This window comes from Clupea harengus, chromosome 6 (assembly GCF_900700415.2).
Source record: "Clupea harengus chromosome 6, Ch_v2.0.2, whole genome shotgun sequence".
NCBI classification, from domain to species: domain Eukaryota; kingdom Metazoa; phylum Chordata; class Actinopteri; order Clupeiformes; family Clupeidae; genus Clupea; species Clupea harengus.
In genome coordinates this window covers 4,053,279-4,076,563 of record NC_045157.1, presented here as the reverse complement: position 1 = coordinate 4,076,563, position 23,285 = coordinate 4,053,279, and the positions used below count along the sequence as shown (strand labels likewise).

The 23,285-nt window shown below is 44.3% G+C and overlaps 1 protein-coding gene across 1 annotated transcript in view; it reads left to right on the top strand.

The window, feature by feature from the left end:
- Positions 1 to 4,099, top strand: part of lingo2 (leucine rich repeat and Ig domain containing 2) — a 260,684-nt gene extending 256,585 nt beyond the window's left edge. Inside the window, exon 5 of the mRNA XM_012837324.3 lies at positions 1,057 to 4,099. Within this exon, the coding sequence (XP_012692778.2) occupies positions 1,069 to 2,913 (1,845 nt within the window). The 5' untranslated portion in view covers positions 1,057 to 1,068 and the 3' untranslated portion in view covers positions 2,914 to 4,099. The remainder of the gene's footprint in view (positions 1 to 1,056) is intronic.
- The last annotated feature ends 19,186 nt before the right edge of the window (positions 4,100 to 23,285 follow it).

Here is a 23,285-nt window from a genome sequence, read left to right as displayed (position 1 = left end):
TCAACCAAATCATCAGCTATTACCATCACCGGCATCGACATTTGCAGTACCATTACAGTGGCAGTTTAAAATAATGCAATAATAGGTTTATCACATTCACGCCACAGTGAGTAATTTGTTTACTTTGTAAAAAAGTGTTGGAAGACACAAGAGCAGGTGAGAAAAGGTAAAGATTGCAGCAAGTGTGTGTGCTCTCTCAGATCGACCACAAACACCTCCGTCATCGACCCGTCCAGCCCTCACACTTTCCATGTTAACAGCCGCCATCCTCCATATCAGGGTGTGCGTTTGTGTGCATTCATCTGTGACCTGAGGTAACATGATCCAGCCCTTCCCCCTCAGGATGCAGAGCTTCATCCTCTGATAGGCTGAACTCCTCTCCCAGCTAGCCTAATGGACTTCATGTCCGAGGTGTTTTACTCTTACCTGCCGTTCCTGGCCGCTGAGTTTTGTTTTCGATTTGCAGACTGTGCTCTTTGAATTGCCTGCCTGCGTTGACCTCCATGGAGTGATTGTGTGTGGGAGTTGTTGTCAATGGCCTGGAGGTGTTTGAAAGTGCACAAGCAAAGTGCTATTCAACTGACAGAAGAAGAGAAAGCTCTCCTGGATGAGTTGAACGTCACAGTAAATGTTCGTAGGCAAGAAATAGTTGACCCTTTTCACTCTGTATCCTCAGAGCACCTGGGACAGTCTAAACGTAAAGCATGGCCGCCAGTTCTTTGCCTCAGTTGAGCCTTACTCTTTCTCCTTCGTTTCATTGGCGTTCTTATGGGCACATTCTCAAAGAGAAATTCAAATTAAAAGATTTCCAAAAGGATGGGGGGCTGTGTTGGGGCCTGTGCCTGTGTACCTCAGACTTCATGCTATCTCTGTGTAATGCTATCTATTTATTATGCTATGCTTAGATAATTATTCTGACTAACTGAATGTCTCTTTTTTTGTTTTTCTCTTTCATTCCTGTCTCTTTCATCCTCATATTACCCTCTGTATTCTCTCTCTTCCTCTCTCTCCCTCCCTCTGTCCTCTCATATTCTCTCACTCTATCTCTCTCTGCAGTGCCGTGACAGAATGGTGGACTGTCTGAGTCGAGTCATGCTGCACACAGCCATCTCCTGCTGGCACCCGCTGCTGGGCGTGGCCCTGTTGGCAGTCTTCGTGGGCTCCGCTCTGGGATGCCCCGCCCGCTGTGACTGCTCCGCCCAGAGCCGCTCGGTGCTGTGCCACCGGAAGCGCCTGCCCACCATCCCCGATGGCATCCCCATCGAGACGCGCGTCCTGGACCTAAGCAAGAACCGCATCCACGCCGTCAACCCGGACGACTTCGCCGCCTACCCACAGCTGGAGGAGCTGGACCTGAGCGGCAACAACATCAACTACGTGGAGCCGGGAGCCTTCAACCTGCTCTTCAACATGCATTCGCTCAGCCTCAAGAGCAACCGCATCAAGCTGCTCTCGCAGGGCGTCTTCACGGGCCTGACGAATCTCACCGTGCTGGACATCAGCGACAACAAGATCGTCATCCTGCTGGACTACATGTTCCAGGACCTGCGCAACCTGCGCTTCCTGGAGGTGGGCGACAACGACCTGGTGTACATCTCGCACTGGGCCTTCAGCGGGCTCATGGGGCTGGAGACACTCACGCTGGAGCGCTGCAACCTGACGGAGGTGCCCAAGGAGGCGCTGTCACACCTGCACAACCTGCTCCGCCTCCACATGCGTCACCTGAACATCGGCGCCATGAAGGAGAACTCCTTCCGGAAACTTCACCGGCTGCAGCACCTGGAGATCGATCACTGGCCCTCGCTGGACACGTTCCCGGCCAACGCGCTGCACGGCCTGAACCTCACCACGCTGTCCATCACCAACACCAACCTGACCGCGCTGCCGGCGCGTGCGCTGAGCCATCTGACCCACCTGACCCACCTCAACCTGTCCTTCAACCCCATACGGCACATCGGCGAGACCATGCTGCAGGGTCTAGTGCGGCTGGAGGTGCTGCACCTGGCCGGGGCTCACCTGAGCGCCATCGCGCCCCATGCCTTCCACGGCCTGTACCACCTGCGGCTGCTGAACGTCTCGCACAACCGTCTGGACACGCTAGAGATCAGCGTGTTCCAGGCGCCCGAGTCCCTGCGCGTGCTGCAGATCGACCACAACCCCCTCGTGTGCGACTGCCGTCTCATGTGGCTGCTGCAGAAGCCCCACGCGCTCTCCTTCGGCGAGGCGCAGCCCGAGTGCATGCCGGTGGACGGCTCCCCCCGCGGCCGTCCCTACAAGGTCAGGGAGGCCCTGCACTCCAACCACGTCACCTGCATCAAGCCCAAGATCGACGAGAACAAGACCCAGATGCTGTCGGTGGACGAGGGCCAGCGCGCGCTCCTGCACTGCAGTGCCAAAGGGAAGCCCAACCCCGTGGTGTCGTGGCTCACGCCGCGCCGGCAGCACCTGACCCGGAGCCGCGGCCGCGCCGTGCTCCACGACAACGGCACGCTGGAGATCCGTCCGGTGGAGGCGCAGGACGGTGGGGTGTACGTCTGCGTGGCGTCCAACACGGCGGGCAACGACACGGTCAGGGTTTCAGTGGCGGTGAAAAACCTGGGCTCACTCTATGCCAACAGGACCCAGTTCTATACCGACTCGGCCAACACCACTGCCAATGGAACCGCCCCGCCAAACATGACCTTTGGCCTGGACCTAAAGACCATTCTGGTTTCCACAGCGATGGGCTGTTTCACTTTCCTAGGCGTGGTTTTGTTCTGCTTTCTTCTGCTGTTTGTTTGGAGCCGGGGCAAGGGTAAGCATAAAAACAACATCGATATCGAGTACGTCCCGCGCTCCAAGTCCAACGGGGGATCAACAGACGGCACAGACCAAGGGGCCGGCCCAAGGCGCTTCAACATGAAGATGATCTGACACTGAGCCAACAAAGAATAACAGGAATTATCAATTTAGGAATTATGCAGTCGTGGAATTGTTTTTCTTTGTTCATTTTTTGGTTTATATTTGAGCATTTTGGGCAAAAGGGACCCCTGGAGAAACCAACTGCCAAAACGGCGATCACGAGGAACAAACCTTTTGAGTGGCGGATGTTTGGTGCCCTCAGCATATTCCTGATGCACTGGCTGAGTAAAAGGAGACACACTATTAATCCCTGAACACAACCACTGAACATTTAACATGAACACAGGATGCAGTTATTCGGTTGGTGGACGACTCTTCACACTTTCTATGCCCATCAGGAATCCATTGGGGGTGAATTCAAGGACATTGCAGAATCATGTACAGAGGATATTTGTAATTAAAAGTATTACTGTTATTTGTTGTGGCCAGGGCCATGCTTATTCACTGCAGTGGAACACTGGCTACTAGTGCGTTCTGATCCTTTCATGCTCCTGCATATATGTACGTAATGCTCTATTATGTATATGTATGTAAACACTTGTGCAAACCCACTTTTTTTCTTGTTTATCTTTTCTGTTATTTACTCTTGCAATACCCATGGGAGACAATATTAGCCGATACTTGCTGTTGCCCACCCCTCCAATCAATGATCAAGCCAATATTTTACACCTGAATCCGTTCAAAGCAACCAGAAAGGGCTTTGACAGCGTGTGCGAGTATGCGCTAGAAGGAGTGTGAAAGGTTCCCAAAACTACCCACCCGCTCCAACACCCCCAGCCCATCCCTACCTGGAGAATACTATTTTTTTGTTGGTGTCATGAAAATATGAAGAGAATTTATTTATCAAAATGCTTTGAGGTTTAAAGTGAACAAAACAATGATGAATACTCTGACATTGTTTAAGAATATAGAGCATACTTTTTGATTATATTGCTGATATCATGATGTTTTAAAAAAAAAATAGCTCATGGATTACTTGCATTGTTTTTTTAACCCTTCGACATCATCATCTTTTCCTGTTGTCAAACTGTCTTCATCTCTGCAGTGAAATTGACATCACTTTTTTCCCAAAACAGAATTTGGAATTTGTTGTGGTAGTTTCTCATTTTGTTGTTGAATCATTTAGATTGTGACCAGTTCAAAGTAAAAGAAAAAAAAAACAATAACATGTATGTGAAATAAAGAATATTAATTTGTACACTGTTTGTATATGTTGCCATTTAAACTGAAATCTCAGAGGATTTTCTTCCATTCTCCAATTGAAGTTCATCCATGTTTTGATCCGTTTATAGGTTATCTGATATGCTGCTCCTGCAGTCCAGACTCATTTATAGTCAATGACTAGACCTTACCAGCAAATACATGACAAATATGTTTTAATGAGCTGTAGCCCAGAGCTAGTAAGGGATCGTGTATGCCAAATTGATATTGATATTGATATTGATACTGATAAGAGATTGATATTGATATGAACAACCAAACAAAATGGAAAAGCAAATACAGAATGTTCTATTTCTCGTGACACAATACTTACCACACCATGTTAAAAAAAAAAAAAACACACATTTTTAGATTTTAGCAAAAGGAGAAAATGCTATCAAGCTTGCACCTGTTTTCACACACTCATTTCTTCACAGAAAAGCCTCTTGTACTTTACATGTACTTTACCTTTATATTTCCTGCAGTACTTGAGGTATGGCTTACAAATCGGTTCTAACATTTGTCCCTCACACAGAGACACAAGTCACATATTTTAACGATATAAAGTGTCATTCCTCTGAAAAATGTCTGTCATAACTGCTTGAGTCTGGATAAATCCCACAAGATAAGCCAGGGCCAGCGCTTCCTGAACCAGATGCATTTAAAGCCTTATCTTTCAGATGGAGCATCTCCATAGGAACAGAGCGCTGTCAGCATCAGCACCGCTGGACATGCGGATAACCCTGTGACTCTTTCAAAATGAGCCAAGCAGACGCCGAGTGACTGAGCGGCGACCGACCGACCGACCGACCGACCAACCGTGCGTGCGTCAGAGGAAACTTGTAAGGAGTCCTGATGCAGCACCTCCTGACAGGGACGCCGCCGGTAGAACCACTCAGGCAGATAGGACACAGAGCCTGTTAGGAAAAACAAGAACACATGCTGGGTTCCTGTTTGGTAGTCGCCCAATGAAGCCGTGATTCTCATCATCATCGTAGTCATGTTTGATGTTTTTACTTCTCTTTCATGTGGTCAGGCTTGAAGTGTTAGTCATCCATATATAATTCCTTCCAAAGCAGGGAACGATGTATAATGCAAGTGAAGAAATCTGCCAGATGTAGTATTTACTGACTTGCATATCCCTACCATTCAGATAATGTCAAATTGAATATGTTACATGTTAAAATAAATATGACATTATAAAACAATATAAAATATGACACAGTAAAACATTTTAAATGATCGTAGCCACAACATTGTTTGAGGATTGGGATGGATGGCAGAGTAAGTGGCCATTTGAACATGACTTAACACTGACTTCTCAATCCCTATTCTGTTGCACATTGATAGACACAGATCAGATACAATTACAGACCTGTAGCGAAGGGAGACAGTTAGGTGCTTTGAGGATCAACATTACAAATACAAAGAAATGTATAAAGAACAAGAGATGCATTTTCACCAGGAACACACACACACACACCAGTTTCAGGGGACCACGATTTGTCTTACTCTATGCATCTACATGGCCATGAAGGCATCAACCTACAAAAGAATGACCTATTTAAGCCTAAAAATGCCAATTTCAACCTTTACCCGTTGAAACGTTCTGAATTTGATTAAGTTTATGTATATAATTGTATTACATATTAAAGGAAAAATAAATGCTTTGAAATATCAATAACTCAGTGAACTATAGGCACAGTTCATGGTAAACAGGTAAACTCAGGCTCTAAGCAAAGTATAGCAATGGAATGTTTTGATTAGCTCAGTGTTGCTATGTGAGGTCAGTGATTGATATCTCTGAGCCTCCCTCGACGCCCACACACATACACAAACAAACAGGACAACACGTGCAAAGATATCGACACATTTGCACAGCCTTTCGTAAACAGGTCTATGTTCGCCCCATAGAGGTAAGAAGCTGTTCATTGGTGAAGGTGCTGATCGACTGTGTATTGAAACATCGTTGACCTTTGACCTTTAACTGCTACAGAGACGGAGTGAGCCATGCAGTGTAAACAGCAGTCTCTCACTCGCACAAAAGCTTCTAGATCCGCCTGTAGCTCACACACTGCTTCAGAACATGAGACAGATCTGCGCCAGATAGCGGTTTCAGCTTAAAACGTTCCAACTTCACACAGTGCAGTATTTGCAGGCCAACAGGCTTAGCCAGATCAGTTTTCCACCACTCAACCCAAAGCCCCAGGAGACGTTTTTAAAGACTGGTACTGATTTGGCCCAATCCACAGTTGCACTGATATCATTATCTGATCATTACAGCTGCAATGGAGCCATTTAGCGCATGAAACACAAGAAACACGAAGCAAAGTTAGCTCTACGAGCAAAGGATGCATAAGTGTGAGGGACCGAGGCGGACACCCCACATTTTGGGATGTGGCTAACTGGTGAAGTCAGGAAAAAACGTTGCAGGAGATGGTGGCTTCTTACAAAAATATTTTCTTATTTTTTTTTTTTTAAAGGGGAATCTATTCCATTGATCCCCAATCATGTGCTCAAAATAAAGAAACATTAATCAAAAACAGAAACAGTACTCAAAGTACTCACAAAACTGGGCACAGAGTATTCACTCTTCTAAACACTGTTTTCACTTAACCTCACAGCAGGTAAGTGTTCTTTAAACTCATGCCTCTCACATGCCTCTCTAATCCTCCCCCTCAAGGAATGAGGCACCCTTTAAATAACACAGCCCATTGGGCTAAATTGGTCCAATTAACCTAATTGGACCCAACCATTGTAGTGGGGGAGTCCAAGTCTCTTGCAGTCCATTTTGGTGCCAAGGTGAGAAGGAGGGATTTCACCTTCTCACAATAAGGAAAATGTAACTAATCTCAAGAACATTGAGGAACAGACTGAAGTCAAGGGAGCAGAGCTCAGATTGATGTAGCCTAGTTCTTGTGCACACACAGAGACACACACAGTGTGCTGTAGTGTGTAAAAGGCCATGTATATGGGAAATGGGGAAAACTAAAGAAAGAGACACTAAATATTTGTATATGAGCACTGCACAGGATCAGCACAGATGTGTCAGAGTTGGACGGTGTTGATATCTCTAAAGCGTTAGGAGCAGAAGAGTCACCCAAAAAAAATGGGTCACAGTTTAAATTCAAATCTCATACTCTTGCCTATAGCACAGCCAGTGGGTCGGCTGGATCATTGTTTTTACTGGGTTTTTATGTAATGTTTTGTAGGTCTCTTTGGATGAAAGTGTCAGCTAAATATCTTAACTATAACTATATAACTACTGTAAATGGGCCCCTCACAACGACCAGATCTCCCATGGGTTTTTGGTTGGTGTGTCTGAATGCACGTTCACAGCACATACATAAACAACAGGACTTGGTCAATGCAACCTGCAGGCCTTCAATCTCATTAGTATGCAGCCCAGGCAGGTTCTGCGGGAGGCATAAACTGCCCCTACATCATGTAAAACAAATGGCAGAGCTGCTGATGCGATCAGGCTGATATCCAGCTTTTTTGCTTTTCTCCCTCCAGGGCTGTGTGCTTTCTGCTGAGTCATTCAGGACACCAACCTGATCGAGCTGATCTGGGGTCAGATGAGCTCACCTCATAGTCATGGTCATGGGGGGAAAGAAAGCCTGCAAACGGTTTGAAGTTTGACTAGGAGTTACAGTATATAGTAATAGTATATAGTAAACGTATATAGTAATAGTATATAGTAATCGTATATAGTAATAGTATATAGTAATAGTATATAGTAACAGTATATAGTAATAGTATATAGTAAACGTATATAGTAATAGTATATAGTAATCGTATATAGTAATAGTATATAGTAATAGTATATAGTAACAGTATATAGTAATAGTATATAGTAATAGTATATAGTAATAGTATATAGTAACAGTATATAGTAATAGTATATAGTAATAGTATATAGTAATCGTATATAGTAATAGTATATAGTAATAGTATATAGTAATCGTATATAGTAATCGTATATAGTAATAGTATATAGTAATAGTATATAGCAATAGTATATAGTAATAGTATATAGTAATAGTATATAGTAATATCTAACTGCTCCTTGTGGATGTCCAGTCATATTCAAAGCTGAATGTGTATCTTTGAGAAACTCTTAAAAAGCAGCTGATTTAATTCAGTAAACCAAAAAAAACACTAGGGTGTGTACGGTGTAAAAAAGAAACGATGCCTCCTTTCGTATAATAGTCCTAACTGATTTCACAGATGAAATTCTTTTCCAAACGCCCTATTTTGAGGTCAAAAACAGTTGGCAATTGGTCAGGATGACTTGAATTACAGATATCATCCCTTTATACTGAATACGTCAAATAAGATTACCATGTGAGAAGATGGCAGGCCAGGAGCACTTTAACCAGAATAAACCATAGTGCTTTCTTTACATTCATTGACATATAATTACAGTCAAACCCGTCTGAAAATGCCCTAGCCACATCCCTTCATGACTGGTATGTTGTTGATCAGGGTATGTGATTTTGAGCCTGTGAAAAAAAGAAAGTCGTTTGCTCGCTTAGATTCAATGACAAGGTAACATTATTTTTGTTCAGATCAATATACCCCATCTCACGTCCATTCAGGAGAGTTTATTAAGTTTATTAAATGTCCAAACATGCGTAACTTGACATATTCTATTTAATAATCTAAATTCATCTAACGGAACACATCTGCAACTTTGGAGCTAGGTACTGAAATGAGAAATGTATAGCTTACATCTGATGGTAATTAGTTTTATACCATATATTAAAGATTCAGTCTTAGGTTTGATCAGTCAGGATTCAGGTTTATTCTTGAAGAATGGCGGCCGACCACTTGTGAGACAGAGACTTTCAGATCCATCCTCCCTCACAGAACTTCACCTCAGTATATCTGATTATCCCTTGAGGGACAGTCTGTTAAATACACTGACATCTAAGGGGTGTTACCGTCTATTCAAATGGGCCATGCATGCAGGGTTCTTTGTCTCGACCTGGGGGGGGGAGGTGAGAATCTAGTATCACACCTCACTACCCAGGTCAGCCCAAAGTATATTCACCAAGGAAAGTCCACTCATGGCTTGTTAAATCCAAATAAAAGTAACAATTATAACTAGGTATAATATCATTGACTTATTGACTATGGCATATTCTTATGACCTATGCTGGTCCCTTCACATCTTTTATGAAATGTTAAATGTTTCAGCAGACATTCTGGCTGCGGTGCGGCTTGACGGAGCAGAAGAGGTCAGCTCTATTTTCTTATGGAAATAAAAGTTTCTGGATGGAAACCGGGGTTTTCTTAGTAGGCTTTATCCACTTCTTACCCCAAGAGCATAGCCCACGTATGGTGTGCGGATGCGAAATAATGATCTTCAGTGTTTACTGCAGCAGCATATCAAGCTAGTCTCGGGTCACTATAGTATTCAACATTCATTTGATTTAAATGTTACCCTTTACCTGGCTTATTTACTTAAAATGATTCTGAGAACAAACTTTAGGCTACTTGGTGCAGTCGATGCATCAGAACCCCAGCGGAAGTGAACAGGTGAGAGAGAGCCTGCGTAGCTGAGCGTTGGATTGACGGGAGTGGCTGTATTGTAGCGTCTAAAGAGGAGGGAAGACGGGTCTACATTGTCTGTTTTGGTTGTGATTCTTTTATTCTTCAAAGGAAAACTGGCAGGAAACACACACACACACACACAATGGGAGTGGACATATTGTAGCGTCTAAAGGGTCCTTCGAATAGAAGATGAGTCAGCATTGTCCCTTTTGATTGTGATTCTTTTCTTCTTCAAAGGAAGCAGGCAGGAAACACACACACACACACACACAATGGGGACAACAGATGACAAACAGGTATTACTTTGCAATGACGAAGACATTGATGGTGGATAGATAAAGCTAAACTATCACAGGGAACTTGCACAGGCACCAAACAGCAAAAAAAAACACAGACAAAATGATGAACACACACACCAAAATCCGACACAAAAGGGAGATATGAATAACATTATTCAAACACAGAACACTACAATTATGAAAACAAACAGTCTCTTGCTCGCACTTCCAGCAGCACAGTCCCTCACCCCACAGCATGCCAGAAGCTTCACTACTCCAACACGTCTCATCCCAATGTAAAGGTATTCATTTGTGTAACATGAGGGTACTGGTGACTATATGTGTGGAAATACTGACAATATGGGAAGAGACAGGGAAAGAACCTGATGCGTAATAAGCAAGAGCACCTGGCCAACCTGAATGCAATCTCTTTCTGCACTCCGTCGCGGCCAAGATAATGTGGAAAATGCGCTGGTGTGGCACAGCATTTCTTCTTCTGCCTTCGTTTATTAGAAATATGTCATAACTGTGTATTTACATCATGAATGATATTCGTTTACTGCTGACTGATCATTTAATTCAAGTTGGAGTAATTGGCCTATCTCTTCCCAGATTCCCTAGAGTCTTTCAAGGGGTTTAAACTTATAAAACAAATATTTTTTATTTTTTTATTTTTTTAAACCTGCCAGGTTATGTGTTAACTTTGAGGATATCCTAAATAGATTGACTTAATTAACCCATAACACAGGTTTGCTCCTGCTTCCTTGCTAATACAGAAACATGTCGACATAATGCACCACTCTTCCAATAAGGAAAATGTGATATTCATTTGCCTTATAGATAAATGCAAATGTTCCCTGTCAGAGAACAATATGTCGCAATCCCTACATCTGTCTATGTCAACCTGTGTTTCTGTCCAGTTCTGTCGATGTCAACTTATCAACCTGTGTCTCTGTCCAGTTCTGTCGATGTCAACCTGTGTTTCTGTCCAGTTCTGTCTATGTCAACCTGTGTCTCTGTCCAGTTCTGTCTATGTCAACTTATCAACCTGTGTCTCTGTCCAGTTCTGTCGATGTCAACTTATCAACCTGTGTCTCTGTCCAGTTCTGTCTATGTCAACCTGTGTTTCTGTCCAGTTCTGTTTATGTCAAAAGCACGTATCAAAAGCACTCCAGATGTAGCCTGCGTCTAGCTCTAAAACCTTCCAACACACAATACAAAACTCTTTCAAAAACATTACAAATATTGTATTACAAAACAAGATTATACAAGATTGTGTCTAAGTGATGACATGTTTTTGAGTATATGCAAGTGGTGGCATAATTGTTCTGAATGGGACTGAAGTCCATGTGTTGAAACACAAATATAACCAATCTCCTGAAGAGAGTAAACAGCATGGCAGCAGGCCACTCCGTGTCGACCTGAAACAGTCTATAATGATGCTGTTCAGTACGTCAGCAGCACGAGTTGAACTTTAACCACATAATTCTCTCCTGTAGCTCATTGCCAATCAGTGAACCAGCAGGTTGCAGTAATTGCCAACCTGTATGCATCACATTCAGTAATCGAGTAATGGCAGGCACTGACAGTGAGAGTATCTTAAAACCACTGCTTTAATACACATCAGATGACAGACAGTGAGAGCATCTTAAAACCACTGCTTTAATACACATCAGATGACAGACAGTGGGATCATCTTAAAACCACTGCTTTAATACACATCAGATGACAGACAGTGAGAGCATCTTAAAACCACTGCTTTAATACACATCAGATGACAGACAGTGAGAGCATCTTAAAACCACTGCTTTAATACACATCAGATGACAGACAGTGAGAGCATCTTAAAACCACTGCTTTAATACACATCAGATGACAGACAGTGAGAGCATCTTAAAACCACTGCTTTAATACACATCAGATGACAGACAGTGGGATCATCTTAAAGCCACTGCTCTAATACACATCAGATCAGATGACAGACGGCTGGCAGAATTCCATCACGTCATTAGAAAAAGCGAACGCTGGTTTAATACTATCCTCCTTTTATCTATTCTAAAAGCGAATGCTGGTTTAACACTATCCTCCGTTTATCTATTCTAAAAGTGAACACAGATATATATATATATATGTATATATATATATATATTATTATAATATAATATACTAATTATTGTTGCAAAACAGATGATAGCTGAATGCATATTTCTCATTCACTTATAGATTTGGAGAAAGCCGAATTATAGACATTAGCTTTCACTGCTGCGGCTCTCTGACGCTGCAGTCCTCCGTTGGTTCAGCCATTGCCTCTACTGCACAGACCCTGAGCTACAGCCAACATGGGCCCACATAGGAATAATGTATAGCATATATACATATAGGATTTTCATTTTGGACTAGTTCACATGTCCTGTAGATTTGTGCGGAGCACTTGGGAGACCAAGGTGGGCCAGTCGACTAATAGAGACCATATTGGCTTCGTGGTTTGATGTGGATTGTCTGTAAGCACTAGCTGTAAGGTCGGCTGCATTTTGATCTCAAAGAGTAAGATTGCAGCTTTTCTGCCTGAAAGCATTGGTTAAGACCTGCATTAGGGCTTTGACAGTGCATATTTGACAGATGAATACATTATAAATACAGCATGTACACCTGATTGGCAGCAGTCCAATGGTCTGCCCAAACTCATGGAACAGAATTTCCTGCACTTGCAATTAAAAGACAAATGAAGTGCCCTCGTTTAATCTCATTATGTGTAGCAGCAGCACTGTGCTTGTTGACAGTGCAGAAGCACTTTCAGCGACTCTCACCAGTCCTCCTGTGGGTTTGTCCTAAGGGCACTAAAAGAGCACTTTCCAGAGAGTGCTGCATTCAGTCTGCTATCACAGGATAATAGTCCACCGAGCCCCAGTGTGGCCGGAGCAGCACTGAATCAGCTATGTGTGTGTTTGTGTTTGAGTACTGAATCAGCTATGTGTGTGTTTGTGTTTGAGTACTGAATCAGCTATGTGTGTTTGTGGTTGAGCACTGAATCAGCTTTCAGTGGCTGAATGTGATGCCCACAGCGCTCAGGTCAGGGGTCACAGCGCTCAGGTCAGGGGTCACAGCTCCCTCAGGTCAGGGGTCACAGCGCTCAGGTCAGGGGTCACAGCGCTCAGGTCAGGGGTCACAGCGCTCAGGTCAGGGGTCACAGCGCTCAGGTCAGGGGTCACAGCGCTCAGGTCAGGGGTCACAGCTCCCTCAGGGGAAACATCCACTGGGGAAACAGTGCAGCCACTGCGGTGTCGTTTGCTCTCCTCGGAGGCACCAGAAAACGTATTGTGGCGTGCAGCGAGCATTTTCTGTGTGTGTGCGTGTGTGTGTGTGTGCGTGTGTGTTTGAGTGTGTGTGTGTGTGTGTGTTAGTGTGTGTGTGTGTTAGTGTGTGTGTGTGTGCGCACGTATGTGTGTGTGTGTTTGTGTGTGTTCCGGGTGGTGTGTGTGATGTAGTCATGTGTCAGAATGCAAGGGTGAATGATTTGCTGTTTGATTCTAAGCTTTGTGTTCTAATTTAAAATGTTTAGTGGTTTTCCTCCTTAGTTCATGTGTTTTCTGCCCTAGTGTGTTAATTGTCTTGTCTACGCTTGTCGTGTGCCCGTGTATAAATGCCCATGCCATGTCTTCCATTCTGCATCAGTGCTTGAATATGTTGAGCCTGTGTGTAATAAACAGCATAGAAGCCACAGATACAACTGACTCTGCATGGACGCGTCAGCATATTGCATCATGTGGTTTGTTGAATCAGCATCCAAAAGCGTCCTGCGTGAGTCCAGCATTTGTTTTATTTTTTATTTTTATATATCTTTCTTTGATCCCCTGCCGCCACTTCCTGCATTGCTCCTCTGCTGCAGCTGATCCTCGCTCTGTCTGCAGCCTGATGCACTTACAGTCTTCCTCCCACTCCCACTCCTCTTCACACTCCTCTTCCGTTTCCCGGAGTACAGCATTCCGGCTTGCTCGGATCCTTCAGCTCAGTGAGTAACATGAGCCGGGTTTGTAGAACATTCTGCTTCCTTTATGGTTCCTAAGTGCTACCGAGGGCTGGGGGAAGATAGAGACACTCTTGAGATGGATCGTGCCGAGTTTCTTTACCCCTGTACACACACACACACACACACACACACACACACACACACACACATACACACACCTCGTGGCGCTCTCTCTGCAGTGGTTTACTGGCTTTTTGGATGCGCTTTTGTGTTTTGACTGGATTTTGTGGCTTTGACTGAGAGAGTGCTGGGTAGATCTCTCACATCTTTTTAGAAATAAACACAGTAAGGACTTGATATCCTGGCAATGGTGGAGCATGTCAGCCACAGAGGAGTTTCTATGAACCTTATTGAGTAAAAAAACAGTTCATGAACCTGGACAGCTGACAACGTGTTCTCAAATTCTTTAATTCTGTTCTCAAATTCTTTAATCATCCTTGTTGACTTTGTACACCCTTGTGTAAACATCATAAATCCCAGTGGTGGAGAAAAAAGGGGCTAAATTAGTACAGTTTGTTGTCATTGGATTTTGACGTACAATATATCGGCCTACTTCAATGTTTTGTGGGCATACAATCAATGTTGTATGATGTGTAGGCCTACTTCAGTGCTTTCTGGGCGTACAATCAATGTCAAGATTTCCTCACAATGTATCTACAAAGAAATTATGCAACACAATATAAATTATGCCTGAGAATGCCTGAGATGGTAAATTCAATATGAAGGTGAACAGATTAACAGACAGCTTAATAGATAAGTGTATTTAAAACTACCATTTAATAATACATTTGTGCATTCCAGACCTCCGTGTAAATAAGCCCATGGCGCAGTGAAGGAGGTGGAGAAGAAGAGCAAAACGTCTTTTTCTGTTCTGTTACGCTGTGAGGCTTTTAGGCACTGTGTGGGGATGAGGAAGATGATGAGGATGAGGATGGACACATCCTGCGCTGAGTGCATCCTGTGAAGTCTTGAGCCGGTGCTTGCAGCTGTCAATCAATCTCTAATTCATACCTCTGGTCTCAGCCCTCTTCTAAGGGTTCATGAGCAGTGGGTTCCTGGGCCCCCACACACACACACACACACACACACACACACACACACACACACACACACACACACACACACACACACAGACACACACACACCCCATGGCGCTCTCTCTGTAGCCTCTGCAGGGGCTGTGGGAAGGGGAACATGCAGCCAGGTTAGCCAAGCCAAGGATCGAAGAAATTGAGGGGTGGACATTATTTCTGACAGGTGTTTTCTGAGTGTTTGGAATACCAAACATCACATGTTTAAATTCATTCTCTCTCATTAAGAGTGTGAAAGGTTGCGGATATATCCGATACAAATTATCCATAACAATCCAAGAAATACTTACATGAACTACTCCCAATGTGATGCAAAAGTGATGAAAACTAAGTATTCAACTGAGGAACAAAAATAACAGTAGGTTCTAAACATATTACCCAGATATCGACTAGCGCATGGACAGTAAGTTATTAGAGTTGAGATGAGGAAGTTCTTCTGAATGCCTTTTGATCAGCTGAGCCCTCCGGGGAGTCCCGCAGAGAATGCATTAGTCTGTGATCGATGGGGAGAGTCATTTCCTAAAATAAACACACCCTTCTACTGCTTTGAACGCCTGCCGAGGCCCCAGTGACGTGAGTGTGTGCGTGTGCGTGTGTGTGTGTGTGTGTGTGTGTGTGTGTGTGTGTGTGTGTGTACATGTGTGTGTGTATGTGTCGGTGTGTGTGTGTGTGTGAGAGAGAGAGAGAGGGCACTTGACTGTGTGCCTTTGTTTGAGGTGGTCACATTTTGATGTTCCGTATGTTGTGTGTTCCATGTTTTTGTTGTCTGTGAGAGAGAGAGACAGACAAACAGACAGACAGACAGACAGACAGACAGACAGACAGACAGACATACAGACAGACAAACAGACAGACAGACAGACAGACAGACAGACAGACAGACAGACAGACAGACAGACAGACAGACAGACAGACAGACAGACAGAGAAAGAGACAGAAAGCTAGAGAGAGGAGGGGCGTGTCTGTGTCTTGGAGATACAGTATGCATCCCTCCAGGTACGTGCACGACAGACACATGGTCTTCATCACGCTCCCCATCCCTCCAGGTACGTGCACGACAGACACATGGTCTTCATCACGCTCCCCATCCCTCCAGGTACGTGCACGACAGACACATGGTCTTCATCACGCTCCCCATCCTTCACCGCTGCACCTGACGTCATGCACAAGCAGCAGGAGGAGCAGGAGCAGCAGGAGCAGCAGGAGCAGGAGCAGCACAAGCAGCAAGAGCAGCAGGAGCAGCAGGAGCAGGAGCAGGAGCAGGAGGAGCAGGAGCAGGAGCAGCAGCAGGAGCAGCAGGAGCAGGAGCAGCAGCAGGAGCAGCAGGAGCAGGAGGAGCAGGAGCAGCAGCACAAGCAGCAAGAGCAGCAGGAGCAGGAGGAGCAGGAGCAGCAGGAGCAGCAGCAGCAGGAGCAGGAGCAGGAGCAGGAGCAGGAGCAGGAGGAGCAGCAGGAGCAGCAGCAGCAGGAGCAGGAGCAGCAGGAGCAGGAACAGGAGCAGCAGGAGGAGCAGCAGGAGCAGGAGGAGCAGCAGGAGCAGCAGCAGCAGGAGCAGGAGCAGCAGGAGGAGCAGGAGGAGCAGGAGCAGCAGAGAGGCGGCGCACTGCACCTCAACGACGGGTACTCTTCTGTGTGTACCAATGCAGTTGTGTGTGTGTGAGTGGACCTGCATTCTCATGTGTATTTCACTTGTTTTTGCGAGTGTGTGCGCAAAAGTGTGTGCAGGTAGGTTTGTGTATGTGTGTGTGTGTGTGTGTGTGTGTGTGTGTGTGTGTGTGTGTGTGTGTGTGTGTGTGTGTGTGTGTGTGTGTGTGTGTGTGTGTGTGTGTGTGTGTGTGTGGGTGTGTGTGGGTGTGTAAGCGTGTGTGCTTGAGCTGGCAGTGGCTCCAACAGAAGTGTGAGTTTGTGAGGATTTCATTTGGTGCTGCTTTCATTCTGTCCCTGGTGGCTCAGATTCCTGCCAAATGAGCTCCCCAGCGAGACGACTCCTGCCCTGTCCTACCGGTGGAAACGCCTGTGTGTGTGTGTGTGTGTGTGTGTGTGTGTGTGTGTGTGTGTGTGTGTGTGTGTGTGTGTGTGTGTGTGTGTGTGTGAGAGAGAGAGAGAGTGTGAGAGAGAGAGAGAGTGAGGGTGGGTGGGTGTATATGTTTGTGTTTGTTCATGTTTGCATGTGTGTGTGAGAGAGAGAAAGAGAGAGAGAGAGAGAGAGACAGAGTGGGTGGATGTGTACATGAATGTGTGTGTGTGTTTGTTCATGCATGCATGCATTAGTGTGTGTTTGTGTGTGTATAGATGTGTGTGAGTGTGAATGTGGCACACTATCTGAGGTGAACAGAGAGGCACATATGCACTCATGTCAAATGAGTTCCCTTCACAAGAGGTTCACAATCAGGTTTGGAGCCCAGGAGTGTTCCTCTCTCTAGGTAAATAATGTTTGTGTTTTTCTCCTCTCCTCTCCTCTCCTCTCCTCTCCTCTCCTCTCCTCTCCTCTCCTCTCCTCTCCTGTTCACGCCTCTCCTGTCCTCTCCTCCCCTCTCCTCTCCTGTCCTCTCCTCTCCTCTCCTCTCCTCTCCTCTCCTCTCCTTGAAATCAACCTTTTTGATACAGTCCTGTCAAATAACATAAAAGGCTAATTTCTTCAGCATACTGCCATTTCAAGACATAATGCTGGCAATTTGAGCTTGTTGGGAGAATAGTTTTTAATACTGCCTGAATGCTGTAATCATACACAGCCTTTGATTGTGAAAGGCATGTTCTGAAAATGTTATGGTGAGGATAATGCTGAGACTCTATCACCCATTTAATGTGTAGGACGTCAAACAAAAAAACAAAAAACACAAAAAAATCCAGCATTCTCCCGTGCCGCTTTCATCCTTTCATCTTAATATGCGCTCATCTAACATCTGAAAGCCAGGCTGCAGTTTATCATTGTGGCTGTCAGGAAGTCCTTTCAGTGCTAAATAGGGTTTCTTTTGTACCGGCTGAGGCCTCGCTGCGGAGTGGCGGAATATCAGTGAAGATCAAAGCATCCGCGGGCCTCTAGTTCACCGCCATGACTTCCTTCCAAGTTCTTCCTGCAAAGAGCAAACATCACTTCGCTCAGTCTCGCAAAGTCAATACTGAGTCCTTTTGTTAATGTTATTTTCTCCTGTTTTGCTTTTGTGACAAGTCTTTTTTTGTCTGTTTTGTCGGTCGGTGTGTTTGTCTGAGGAAAGGGCTTTGATGTTGTTCTGCTGTTTCCCATGTAACCTTTGCAGAGTTGTCCAGGCTCGAAGAACTGGGTTCGTCAGGTAATCAAATATCGTAATATAACAATAATGCTTAATTAGAATGAAATTAAATATTTGTATAACTCAAATCAAAGTGTGTTCAGAAAAATTACCTTTGTATATTGATGCTGCTTTGAATACACACAACTTAATTTGGTGGCACTTTATTGGAAGGAGCGTGCATGACCATGACATGAACCCTGTCATAAACATGAAGGAGTCTTTATGAGTGTTTATAACTGTTGCCATTAAGTGTCATTCAGTCAAATATATCTTCCTTAATGCAAAGTTGACATTGTTTGGAATGTTTTTGTTATGACAACTTCACATAAACCAAGACAACATAACCCATCATAAATGTGCCACGCCAGGCCTACCTATCACACTTTAATAAACTAATTAGCTGTCTGTGTTAACATTACATGAAACTGTGATATGTGCTTAGTTTTGACATTGGTTGTCATGAGAACCATTGTAACGGTGTCATGGATATTTTCCTTGACCTCAGCTACAGTGGTACAATTAGGAATAGTCATTAAAACATCATTAAGTGTTATTACACTGTCAAATGTTTTTCTAACAGTGTCATGAATGATTTCCTTGACCTCAACTACAGTGGAAAAAGTTAGACTTGTCATAAAGATGCCATTCAGTTTTATTACACTGTCAAATGATTTTATAATGGGGGTCATGAATAATTCCCTTGACCTCAACTACTGTGGTACAATTTGGACTTTTCATTAAAATGTCAGTAGATGTTATTGCACTGTCAAATGCCTTTAAAAACCTTAACAAAGGCAATAGACAAGAGTCAAGAGATCATTTATCTCTTATTGTTATTTACGTAACCTAGAAACCTTTGTGCCTTCAGGGCAGTGGGGCGTTGTGTTTCTGATGTGAGGGCGGTGGGGCGTTGTGTTTCTGATGTGAGGGCGGTGGGGCGTTGTGTCCTCAGCCTGCTGGTCCTGTGCGGACGGAGAGAAGCATCGGACATAGGGGTTCTGGATTGCTGTTGAGACCTTGATTCTTTTTTTGGCCCAATGATAACTCTTGTATCTGCTGCTGTACACCACAGTGGCTGCCGGCCCCAATACCCTACAGGGTAATGAAAATGAACTTAAGAAAGAAAAAAAACATATTCCACTGCGAAAGTAAATTATCTGAAACTGAAAATAACATATAATCTTAAAATAAGGATTACTCTATGTTTAAATTAACTACAGAACCCTTAACATATAGTGTGATTTACTGTGTGACAACAAATTATCATTTGAATTGTAAAACTGAAGCTTCGTACCACACTATTTCCACTGTAGCCTATAAATGCTCGACCAGTACACAGCTATGCTAACTAGCCAACAATACAGACAATTTTAGTACAAACATAAGCACTCACCACTTAAAACCACACCAAACTGTAGTTTCACATCTAAATAAACAAAAGAGATTAAATGGGGTGGTGGTTTTAGATCTGATATTTTATGAGAATATAGGTATCTGCTTACCTTACGGGGTGGTGTAGAATTTCTCTGGATAAACTTTTTAAAAAACATGCCATCCTACAGACGTTAATGTCAAGTTGTCATAACAAAGACATCCCAAACAATGTCAACATTGCCTTAAAAATGACATTAATGACTGAATCTTTAATGGCAACAGTCATAATAAACATTCGTAAAGACACTTCCTGTTCATGACAGCTTTCTTGTTATGGTTATCACAGTGGTATGTCAATCGTATGCAGGCCCCTTCAACTAAAGTGTTACCCTTCATTTTGAATAATATTAATTTTGAATAATGACTGTCTGTCAGACACTACAGCTGATTAAAAAGACTATGTCATTTTGTTGACATGATATTGGTATATTGCCTAGCAGTGTACTGTATTTATAAACATTTCATTGAGGCATGTGGTAACACATTATTTGGATTTACCGCCTACAGAGACTTTACAGATGATTGGTTGAAATTCAAGTTCAGCCTTTCTAATTACTCACTGAACCTCACCTTAACCAAACCCAACCCCTAACCCCTAACCTTAACCATGAATTGTAGTTAACAGAGTTTCAACAGATTTATATAGATTTTATATAGTTTATAATCTCTAGGTAGTCTGTACGGGACAAACCAAATTAATGGTTACCATGCATGCTAATGTTTAGCATTCGAAAGCCTTATTGTAACCATGTTCTAAAGCATCTTCTAAAGCATGTGGGATATTTCCCGTGCAGTGTGAGTGACATCCACTCGTGTATCTGTTGCGATCTCTCTTGCTGCCCTTTGAGGCTGAAGAACAGTGGGAGTGTAGTGACAAGGAAGAGGTGGAGATCTTCCAGAAGGCTTTATCATTTTAGCAATCTCTCACTTATCTCCCCTGCAAGAGGGGGGAATAAACATCGACTTAACAGCCACACACCTCATTTCATGGCTCGTCCCCAAGGGCATCGGGCTGTGTCGTCTCGCTCTACCTGAAATAGATTTGATTACAGCATTATCTAATGATCTGACAGTTGATTGAGATGAACAGATACTGTTTGTCCAGACGTCATCATTGACTGTTGACAGGCAACTTTAGTGGCTGTCTGTATAACACAGAGAGGACTTGTCAAATATGAGAGCCCCAAAAATAGACAAGGATATATTGAACGAGAAAACAAGGTGTTATCTGAAATGCCTTAAGTCTTGCGTGTCTTTGTTGTTCTTTCCTGAGTGCCTCATTTTTTGATAAATCTACTTTTACCAGGTTTGGATTGATAGAAGACTCAGAAATTGAGGAAATCACAATGTATTGCTTGTTTTGAAAGCTAAACATGAGTGCCAATTATTGATGTTTACATCTGAAGCTCAACAGTGGTAGTAGAAACCGATGTAGAAGTGGTATTACTATAATATCATGCATTTGTAAACATACTGTATGTATCTCACCGAGACCAATGCTTACCAAGCCTGACGCATGTGGGCTATGGTGTGCTGAAGATTGCCAGAACCTAATGGGTGGTATAGTTCCCTTCAGAAGGGTGCTACCAGAACCTAATGGGTGGTATAGTTCCCTTCAAACGGGTGCTACCAGAACCTAAAGGGTGGTATAGTTCCCTTCAGAAGGGTGCTACCAGAACCCAAAGGGTGGTATAGTTCCCTTCAAACGGGTGCTACCAGAACCTAATGGGTGGTATAGTTCCCTTCAAACGGGTGCTACCAGAACCTAATGGGTGGTATAGTTCCCTTCAAACGGGTGCTACCAGAACCTAATGGGTGGTATAGCTCCCTTCAGAAGGGTACTACCAGAACCTAAAGGGTGGTATAGCTCCCTTCAGAAGGGTGCTACCAGAACCTAAAGGGTGGTATAGTTCCCTTCAGAAGGGTGCTACCAGAACCTAATGGGTGGTATAGTTCCCTTCAAACGGGTGCTACCAGAACCTAAAGGGTGGTATAGTTCCCTTCAGAAGGGTGCTACCAGAACCCAAAGGGTGGTATAGTTCCCTTCAAACGGGTGCTACCAGAACCTAATGGGTGGTATAGTTCCCTTCAAACGGGTGCTACCAGAACCTAATGGGTGGTATAGTTCCCTTCAAACGGGTGCTACCAGAACCTAATGGGTGGTATAGCTCCCTTCAGAAGGGTACTACCAGAACCTAAAGGGTGGTATAGCTCCCTTCAGAAGGGTGCTACCAGAACCTAAAGGGTGGTATAGTTCCCTTCAGAAGGGTGCTACCAGAACCTAATGGGTGGTATAGTTCCCTTCAAACGGGTGCTACCAGAACCCAATGGGTGGTATAGTTCCCTTCAGAAGGGTGCTACCAGAACCTAAAGGGTGGTATAGTTCCCTTCAAACGGGTGCTACCAGAACCTAATGGGTGGTATATTTCCCTTCAGAAGGGTGCTACCAGAACCTAATGGGTGGTATATTTCCCTTCAGAAGGGTGCTACCAGAACCTAATGGGTGGTATAGTTCCCTTCAGAAGAGTGCTACCAGAACCTAAAGGGTGGTATAGTTCCCTTCAGAAGGGTGCTACCAGAACCCAAAGGGTGGTATAGAAGGGTGCTACCGTAGAGGTGCAGCCGTAAAAGCCTGAAATGCAGTCTCACACTCACTCTCTCTCAATGAAGGCGACCAGTGCTGCATGTGTGTATATGATATGGTACGATAGTTCTCCTCGTTTTTATTGATGACTTGTAAGACAGTTCTGGTCATGTGATTAAGTCCCGGTGTGGTTGTTCAATCCGTCTTGATTTCAACTTGTCACTGGAAGTGGTAGCAGCGTGGAGATCGGCAGCCAAGCAACACAAATTACACAGCCACATGTTACACATCTCTGCTTGTCAAGGTCTCCAAAGACAATTCAATTCCGCTTGACAAGTGTGAAATGAAATTGTGATTGTGTGTGTGTGTGTGGTTTTACTGTTATGTATATAGTGTATGTGTATGCATCCTTGTGTGCATGAGTGCTTAAGTGTATGTGTGTGTGTGTGGGGGGGGGTGGGGGGGTGGGGGGGGCTTGTTTTTATTTGTCAGTGTGGGTCCCCAATGTGTGGGTCCATGTGTGTGACCAATACATGAACGTTTATGCGTGTATCTGCAAATTTTCACATCTGAGTGTGTGTATGATGCATGGGTGTGTTCCCTTCCCTAGTTTTGTGTGTTTGTGTGTGTGTGTGAGGGTGGGGGGTGCTTTAGCGCATACATATGTCTATGTGTGTGTGCAACTCTTGCATGGTCACGTACATGTGACTCACCCACATACATAAGTAAGCCCATAGCCCACGTGTGGGGTGGTGGTGGTGGTGAATGACAATGAGTCCGAGGGGGTAAATGAGTCCGAGGGGGTAAATGTGTCCGAGGGGGTAAATGAGTCCCAGGGGGTAAATGTGTCCCAGGGGTTCAGTGTGTCCGAGGGGTTCAGTGTGTCCGAGGGGGTAAATGAGTCCGAGGGGGTAAATGAGTCCGAGGGGTTCAGTGTGTC